The sequence below is a fragment of the Meleagris gallopavo genome, chromosome 10, assembly GCF_905368555.1.
Source record: "Meleagris gallopavo chromosome 10, MGAL_WU_HG_1.1, whole genome shotgun sequence".
NCBI classification, from domain to species: Eukaryota; Metazoa; Chordata; class Aves; order Galliformes; family Phasianidae; genus Meleagris; species Meleagris gallopavo.
In genome coordinates this window covers 4,615,302-4,624,372 of record NC_139413.1, presented here as the reverse complement: position 1 = coordinate 4,624,372, position 9,071 = coordinate 4,615,302, and the positions used below count along the sequence as shown (strand labels likewise).

General features: G+C 50.4%; 1 protein-coding gene across 1 annotated transcript in view; it reads right to left on the bottom strand.

The window, feature by feature from the left end:
* Window positions 1-2,164: 2,164 nt before the first annotated feature.
* XPR1 (xenotropic and polytropic retrovirus receptor 1) overlaps window positions 2,165-9,071 on the bottom strand; it is a 76,467-nt gene continuing 69,560 nt past the window's right edge. Inside the window, exons 12-15 of the mRNA XM_085232197.1 lie at window positions 4,783-4,949; window positions 4,209-4,348; window positions 3,220-3,441; window positions 2,165-2,506 (exon numbers count right to left, since the gene is read on the bottom strand). Of these exons, the coding sequence (XP_085088323.1) occupies window positions 2,446-2,506; window positions 3,220-3,441; window positions 4,209-4,348; window positions 4,783-4,949 (590 nt within the window). The 3' untranslated portion in view covers window positions 2,165-2,445. The remainder of the gene's footprint in view (window positions 2,507-3,219; window positions 3,442-4,208; window positions 4,349-4,782; window positions 4,950-9,071) is intronic.

Here is a 9,071-nt window from a genome sequence, read left to right as displayed (position 1 = left end):
TGCATTTTTTTTTTTGTGGGTTTTTTTTTTTTTTCTTTTTTCTTTTTTAAAACCTACTTATCAAGAAGGGTATTCCACACTTCAGAAATGATATCCACTCGGGAAGGAAAGAGGAGACAGCTAACAGCGCAGTCACAGTACACCATGAGTCCAAGCAAGCGGCAAGTCTTTGTCCTCACCTTTTCCACTTAGCCAGAGAGAAGAGTGGAGAAGGGGATAGCAAAAGAGAAAGGAAGAAAGCAAGCACCCACAGAGGACTAATCACACTCCATAATTACTTTGGACATCTACAGGTCGGGGCGGCAGAACCATGAGACCAACGTGGCAGGGATGGGGAGGGGCCGGGGCGTTCTGCAGCCCCAGTGCCAGGAGGATGAGGCCGCGGTTGGGCACCAAGCGGTGCCAGCAGCCCTCTCCTCTCCTCCTCCCACACACCTGCCTTTCCCAGTGGCGTTCCCAGGGCCAGGCTAACCCTCCAGCAGCGGTGAGGCCAGCTGTGGTCGGCACGGTTGCCGCAAGGATCATCCGCTCTTCCCCTAGGAGCCCCAAACCCTCTTTTCCAAGGAGACAAAACAACCCGGTCGCCTTCTGGAATAAGAACTGAAGTTAAAGGGAGGCTGAAGGCAGCAGCTCACTGTGCCCGTGTGCACGGTGGCACATCATGGGGACACCCATTGCAGCTGAAGGCCCCTGCACACATCAGTTCACCCAGCCCATTGCCAACCTCCATCCCAATCCACGCCGCTGGGACGGCTGCAGGTTCCACAGGGCTGGTTTGGGAGGAACGTGCCTTCCTGATTTCTCTGAGGCCGCCGGCAGGTTGGGAACTCCCTGCCAAAGGGGACGGTGCTTTATTCTGGGAGATAATTGTTGCCAGCTGCAGCACACCGCCTCCCCTTTTTGCTTATTTCTTCTGGCAGCAAAGGCAGAAACAAAAATAAAGGGAAGGGAAGGAGCCAGGAAGGAGAAAGGCTTTCCATAAGGCTTTGAGAAACGACACAGCAAGAATCTGACTGCTTGCAACCTGCAGCTCCCAACCTGCAGCACCGACCTTGCTCTGGCACAGGTCCACCACCACTTTGTTTTAACCTATTCCAAATGAAAGGAAGAGAACTGAGTTTCCTTCCTCAGATCCTCCGGGCGAAAAGCACAGCGGTTAAAATCAGAGCAAACGCAAGGCAGCAGTCAGGGGAGAAGCCGTGCTACCAGCCCAGGGCAAAAGAACAGAACCCAGGATGCGACAGCAGGGATTCCTGCAATCCCATCGCTGAAACCAGACGGGAGCCAACAGACAGCAGGGCAAGGATGTAATGAGCAGAGCCACCTCCTGCTGGCAGCCCAACACACTTCTGGCAGGACCTGCCGTGTGCTGCCTCTGCTGCAGGAGGAGAGAGCAAGGCGCACTGGTGCTCCTACCTACAGGGCTCGGCTAAAGGTGATTAAGGCTTTGAAATCCAGCGTGAGATCCGGACGATGATGCTGGGAAGGCTCTGCCTCGAGCTGCTCACACTGGAGCAGGACCCAGCCCTACCCTTACAGCTGCTACCGGTGTGACGGTGTGTGCTGCTGTCACACAGCAAGCCAGCCTTCAGCTGCCACCACAGCAGTGCCCGGAGTGGGAGCAGCAACCCAAAGTCAGAAAGAGAAGCTTTGGTTTCAACTCAAGCTGAAAAGAAAGCAAGCAATCAAAGGGAAACAGGTGCACAACCCCACGACCCTGCACATCTCCATCCACATTCCTGGGTTCGCGTCACCGGTACAACCTTCATTGCACAGGACTCAAAAGCACTCTCAGATGGTTGTTAGGTTCCATAAATTATGTGAGAACTATACGTAACACATACATCACATTTCCCAAAAAAAGAAATATATATGATAAGAAAAAGTTACATCAAATTAAAAAGTAGCTTCATGAATGAAGGTACTGCTCTAAGTGCACTTTCCCTGCAAGTGCAGCCAGTGCCTCAGCGCTGGATATGAAGAAAAATAAAATAAAATAAAACCAAAAATAATCAGATTTAAAAACTTAAGTCCGGTTTCAACCAGTCAAAACCGGGCCAAGCAGAAACCGAGGGTGTTCTCGGCACTGTCCCAATAGGGAGTCCCTATGATGCTTCTTTATCCAGACAGGTGTGTATGTCCTTGTTGAGACTGTAAACAATCCTTCTTTCCTGAACTGTCCTCTTTATTGGCAAAAGAAAGTAAAATGTTTTATTTTGTGTTTGTTTGTTTGTTAAAATAGGACATCAAAATTAACGCAGAAGAAAAGAAACAAAACACAGTGAGCTTGTTGGAGTCCATAGGATCTGGTCTGGAAGAGCTCGGAAAATGTGTTCAGTGTTTTCTCCTGTTTGCAGCTGGAACTGTACCAGAGATTGGGTTACTTGGGGAAGAGGGGAGCGGAACGAGAAAACAAAGGATGCTGAATAAGAGATCGTGGCTGCTTCATGTGTTCACTTCTTTTGCTAGGTCCTCTATCAATACCTTTGTGTCAGAAGACTTGGACCTGGGAAGAAACACAAACAGAAAACACTCATCAGGGAGCTGAGGCTGCCGCTTCCTCCTCCCACCCCCTCCAGGCAGCGATGAAACAGGAAGATGCTCTGCAGCCGTTACTGCACAATGCTCCCTGCATGTCCAGGTTGCCCAAGGAGGCTGTGGATGCCCCATCCCTGGAGCCATTCAAGGCCAGGCTGGATGTGGCTCTGGGCAGCCTGGTCTGGTGGTTGGCGACCCTGCGCACGGCAGGGGGTTGGAACAGGATGATGACTGTGGTCCTTTTCAACCCCGGCCATTCTGTGATCGTATGATTCTATGCTTCCTCACCCCAGGAGCTGCTCTCTTGGCCAAGGGCTCTGGAGCTGTGCTTGGGGGGAAGAAGTGATGCTCGGACACCAAAGCATCCTGCAATGCTTGGAGCACAGGCACAGCAGCAAAGATGCACAGCCAGTAGAGCCTGGGATGCAAAATGGGGGAACGTTTTGGGTGTAAGAACGAGGGGTGGAAAGAAAAACTGCATGGGTTTGGATGTGGGAGGGGAAGGGATCTGAGATCTCACGTGACATTATGAAAGGATAACTGAAATCTTGGGGCGGCCGGAAGCCCGGAAACAGGGGAAGAGCCTGTCCTGCACGTTTGGATGTCCAACCCCTGAGCACTGCTACTAGTGCAGGAGGGGACTGCCTTCACGAGAGCTCCAGGAGGAGAGGCCAAACGTACTGTGAAGCCAGGCGAGGTCTGCGCAAGGATATGCTCTGGCTGCGCTTCCACTGCTTGTTCTTACGGCGGTTCCGCACGCCATCCTCCTGGTCCATCATCTGATCCAACAGCGTCAGGTCGTCGGCGTTGAGCGGTGCCACGGAGATGTCCCTGACGGCACGGAACTCACCACAGTTGTTCAGGTGCTCGTTTTCCAGACGGAAGAAGTTCCAGACAAACCTCCTGGGTGGAGAAGGAGAGAGATTTATTGACGCAGTTCCGCTTTTATAGGCTTCACTGTGTTTGGTGAAGCGCTGATCCGTGAGCCTGGACAGCACTGACTATTCCCACTGATCACAAAGTGCCACTGGGAACGTGCTTGGAGGACAGCGGAACAGCAAACAACTACCAGCAGCACCTGCTGTGACATCTCCCAGCTCCCTGGGGAAGAAACAGGCTGGCAGGCTCATTCATTGTCCTAACGATGACAGCCCGAGCCTGCACAGAGGCAGCAGGCATTACAAGAGGGAAGGAAAAACATATGGCAACCTCTGCCATGTACACGAGTGAAGTTTGGCTACAAAGATTATTCATATGGGGGTCTGCAGCAAGAGCACGAGGGTGTAAAGAGCCCTGAAACCCCGCAGGGCAATGGGGCAGGCTGCAAGCCAATGGGGCAGGCTGCAAATTGGTGGAAAGGAGCAGGAATCTGGGAATAACTGTAAACTTGAAATTAAGAGGTATATCAAATGCTTTTGCCAATGATGCAGTTTTAAGGTGAAACTTAGCAGTAACGCATCCTTTGAGATTAGATCCAGCAGCTGCAGAGGGAATGGTAAAAGCAGCCAAAGACCCAGCCCCACATTGCTGCAGTGTTCCTCAGCACCCTGCTCAGATTAAGTGCCTTGCAAGACCTCCCCCTCCAATTCAGAGTCCAAAGAGCAAGAGGCTTCCCACTCTGCTGATGTTTTACAAGTAATACGAAATCCAAACGAGCTGCTCAGCCTTACCTGAAAACCTCAAGTGGGGCAAAAACAGTAGAAATGATATCCCCAGCATATGGAAAGATCTGCATGGAAGTGAGGGAGATCTGGATGGTCCAGGCAAAGCGCAGGATCACGTCCTCAACAATGGCACAGTAGTAGTATGCCTGGAACAGGATACAGATGGGACAGGTCAGCAAGAAGGCCTTCAAGAAGTGGCAGGCCTGTGTGCTTCAACTATTAGATCAACTTTGTTGCTTGCACAATACAACGTACACGGTAACACATCCCCTTCGTTCCTGGGGAAAGGACCCCGCCAGTCATCTATGCAAAGCATTGCGCAGTTGTGCCAAGGTCTGTTTTTAAATTGCCTTACATTTGCATAACATCTCATTGTAGGTACAACCATCCTGGTGCAGAGGCAGCAGAGAGAGAATGTTCCCCGTTCACTAAAAGCACCAGCAGCAGCATCTCTTTGAAACCAACTCTGCTGCTGGAACATCCTCGTGCCCAGCACGCAGGGGGCACAAAGCAGCCAACTGCAACCTGCAGCTGAACCAGATGGAAATCCATTTATGTTAGCCATCTCTAACATACTCACTTTCTGTGGGTAGACGATTCCTTCTCGAAGAAAGGTATTTTCACCAGCATTTTTGTCAAAGAGACCCCAGTCCATCTTCAGGTCCCAGATGAGGGTGTAGCAAGAGCTGATGAAATAGAAGATAATCCACAGGTAGAAGAACACTTGGGTGTCGCTGTGGTTTTTAGCTGCAAAAGAGAAGAACAGCACACTTGTGTACAACCTGAAGTGGATTGCTTCTTTAAAAAGCCTACGTAAACTCAGTCAACGTTTTGCATTTGGAACCGAGACGTGCAGTACAACGTTCGTTTTCGTGGCAGGTGATGCCGGCTCGTTGTCATCCTCAGTCCGGACAGCAGGGGGAAGCTGAGGGCCGCATTTCACAAAGGACACGGGCTGTACAAAGGAAAAGCAAGGAGGCAACGAGGAGGGTTTCGTAAGAGCGTGGCTCAGTTTGCAAAAACGTAAACAGCAAATTAGTCCCCTAACAACCCGAAAGAAGACGGACGGCATGGGAATCCCACCGGCTGCTTCAGAACAGGGGAAAACAACGGGGCCGTTTGCTCTCTCCTTCCCTTCTTAGCACTCTGATACAAACGTACGGCAGCGATCCGACAAAATTAATGGGGTGAAAACGAGGGGCATGGTGGAAGAGCACGCTCTCCCCATTATGCCTTCCAGGCTCCCCGGACACGATGTGCAGGATATAGGTCAAACACACACGCTCGTTCTCTTTTCCAAACACATCCCCTAAAGCAAACCTATTAAAACCAATTTCTGCAGCCAAGCTTCGAATCAGCAGGGGAAAAGGACAAGAGATTCACTTGAGCCGTGCAGGTCTGCCCAGCCTGCCTGCTGTCACACAGGGCCAGCAGCGGTGCCCTCACCCTCCTCTCCCTGCAGCCTTGGTGGCATCCAGGGCAGCTCTGACCCGGCTGCCACGTGGACGTCCTGCACCACATGGGCTCCAATGCCACATTTCCAAGTGCTGCTGGCACAAAACGGGGCTCAGGTGATGCTTGAGGCTTATCAATTAGCAATCAATTGCAAGACACTGCCCTCCCCCAACAGCTCCTTCACTAGTTTTTTTTCATTGGGAAAAACAGACAGCTGCTGATGTGCAGTGACCCAGACTCGAAGGCTGTGCCCTCCTACGTTATTTTTGGCTCACAACATCTCCACGTTCAGTTCCCCTACCAGATCCTAAATGATCATTCCAAGAGGCAGCTAAGGGGTTAAGTGCTTTCCAACATCTAAAACACTCCAAACTACCCTGCAGGCTGCAGGCTCCCTACAGGGGCTTAAGCTTGAAGGTTGGGCCAGGCTGTTTGGTTTGGGTTTGGTTTGTTTTCAAGGACAGAATTCAAGCATACTGGAACTCTACACCTTCAGGGAGTAGTGGGAGGCAGTGCTGAGGGTTACATCCCTGGCAGTGCCCTGCAGCAGTGAGGAGCAGCCAAGTGGCATTGCTGGGACATCCTCCATTCATGGAGGGGATGGACCCAGACCATCCTAGCCCTCCAATCCCCCCACTGGCTCCTGAATTCTCTCTCACCCACCATCCTGCAGTGCACTCAGCTCCTGAAAAACTTCATTACAAAACCAAATCCACTCTCTGGCAGAACGCTCTCATCAGAACAAGCCTATTGTCTTCAGCCTCGGCCGTTGAGTCCCATCCTTTAATCACTTACCTTCTTTTTCCTCCTGCCTGCCATTCTGTTTGATACCTTCCTTCCTCCTGGCCTCATTGGTATTCAGCTGGCGCACAGAAATATGTTACTGCTCCAGGCAAGCAATTATATCTCAATCTCCACTGGCTGGTCCTAGTGGCCCTCTTCAGCACTGCTCAGGGGGGTAGAAAATCAAGGCATCTGCATTCTGCCCAGAGGCTCCATCTACCGCCTGCCAGTTTTTGAGGAGCAATACGTTGCTGTGTGTATGTACGATGTCAGGGTCTATTTCAACACGAGCTGCTTCATCCTATTTTTATTTTGTTTAATGATGTGCTAGAAACCACCAGATTCACCACTAGAGAGTCTCGGGATGACAGAGGTGCACTGGACTCCTGGTAGATCTCAACACCTCCGAGAGGGGAAAGAGACTCAAGTTCTCATCATGCCACGGGCTGCAGAAAACCTTCTGCAGCATAGCTGGCAGTCGGAGGTGTGAGGCCTTTTGTGCTGCCACCCAGCACCATCCCGAGCTACAAAGCCATTCCAAACAGCACAGGCACGAGGAAACACCGTCAGCACAAAACTGCAACACATGAAGCTGTAAGCACAGCTTCAGCTCCTCTTGCTATTTTCATGTGTGTTCTAATGAGCATGCCTGCAACCTGGAGGTGCTGGGCTGTGTCAGATCAGAGGCTACTTGAGTTCAGTGCCTTGCTGCAGCACCTGTGGCACCTCCGCTTGCTGCAGAGATGAGGGGGAGCTGCACGCTGCCAGGGCCACTTGCAACCTTCACTGCAGGATTTCCATTAGCATCCTCAGCTGCTCCTGTAAAAGGCAATCCCAGTGGGTACCCTGCACAAACACACCCGCAAATTGCCCCAGAAGGTCACACAGATAAATAATGGAAGGCTTCAACCTTTGAACTGAAGCTGTGAATGGCCATAGAGCAGGAAAACAGCCACAGGCACGTGTAGCAACTGTATTTACTGCCTGCAAAAACTGCTGATAGACAAATATATTCGATACCAACAGCAGCCACGGGGGAAAGAGTTTCTGACGTGCATTCTGAGAGAGTAATACTGTGCAGAAATTATAGCCCCTTCCAAACACAGGCAAGAGAAAAGTCGCTTTCCATCAAAGATAGACAGCAAATACTATTCCAAATGCAGTTAATATTGACTTTACTTCCAAAGAATACTATCTGTTTACCCTGCTGAATTATTCTGGGGAATGTAAACACTATATGGTATTCAACACAGGCAAGAAAAAAAAAAAAAAGAAGAAATCAATGCCATGTATTATTGAAGACCTGGATAAGAGCACAGCAGCCCTCGATAAGCACTCGTGGTGTGTCAGCCACCACTGCCAGCTGCAGGCTTTGCTGATGGTGGAAGCTGTGATAAAAGCTGTCAGAAGTCTGAGGTTATCAGGAAACACAGCCAGGTGAGCCCTGCTGCACGATGCCAATCTGACTGAGTGGAGCAGTTCCACCTCCAGCATGAATCAGAAGCCCCTTGATCAAGGCTTGCCAAACACAGGCTCCTTTAATGGCAAGCCATTCAGCCTCAGATCAGGCGGAACCCAAATGAAAGAAATACATATTTACAGCGTGCCCAGTGGGAATTGTTAGCAAACTGAGCACGTACCCAGGTAGGCTGTGAGCACCCAGGTAGGTGGTGAGCGATGTGCTCAGCTGCACCCCAGCACACAAAAGGAGGAGTGAGAGCCAGAAGTGACTGACTTACTTACAAGAGAAGAGCCATCAGATGGCATCCCAAAGCACGTGCCTACTACCACCTTATGGCTTGAAACCAAGTCTTCCCGAGCCCTAACTACCCCTATGAAGGAAGGAAGGGCAGCAGTGCTCCCCCAGCCAGCAGCAATCTCTATTTAATGCTGATCGATGGCAGAGCGCATGGTGGGCTTAGTGCAGTAAAAAGGCAAACAGCCCTGAGGAGCACAAGCAGGGCTCATTGTGAGCTGACAGGCTTTGTCAAATACCAACCACTTCCTAAGAACAACCTTCCCTTAGATTCTGCAAACCTCTACTCTTGCCTCAGGGCGCAATTTAAAGTAAAGCAGCAGGAGATAGCACTGAAGAGCTGTCAGGAGTCAACCTCTAATTTCTTCTCCTATTTCAATCCTGAGTTTGTAGAACGGGGAAATCCCCAAATCCTGTTTTGACTAAATAAATATATATATTCTGCTGATTTACACTGGGTTGTGTAGGACAATATAACTGCGTCTAACTTTGAATCACCATATCGTAGAATCACAGAATGGCCTGGGTTGAAAAGGACCACAGCGATCATCCAGTTCCAAACCCCTGCTATGTGCAGGGTCGCCAGCCACCAGACCAGGCTGCCCAGAGCCACATCCAGCCTGGATAAGCACTCTCATGGATAAGCATTCTTTTTGTTAGGGAGATGCATGGTTTAATTGCAAGCTGGAGGAAGCACACCACTCCCTGCTGACAGATTGGATTCCTCTCCCAGTGTCATCTCTCACGTCTGAGAAGTGTTACCGGGGGGGTGTTTAACTGAGAAGGATGGGGCTTCCAATGCAACCATTTGCCAGCAGTCTCACTAATAAGAATAGCTGAATTCACCATCAAAAATAAATGCTGTGGTCTGATCT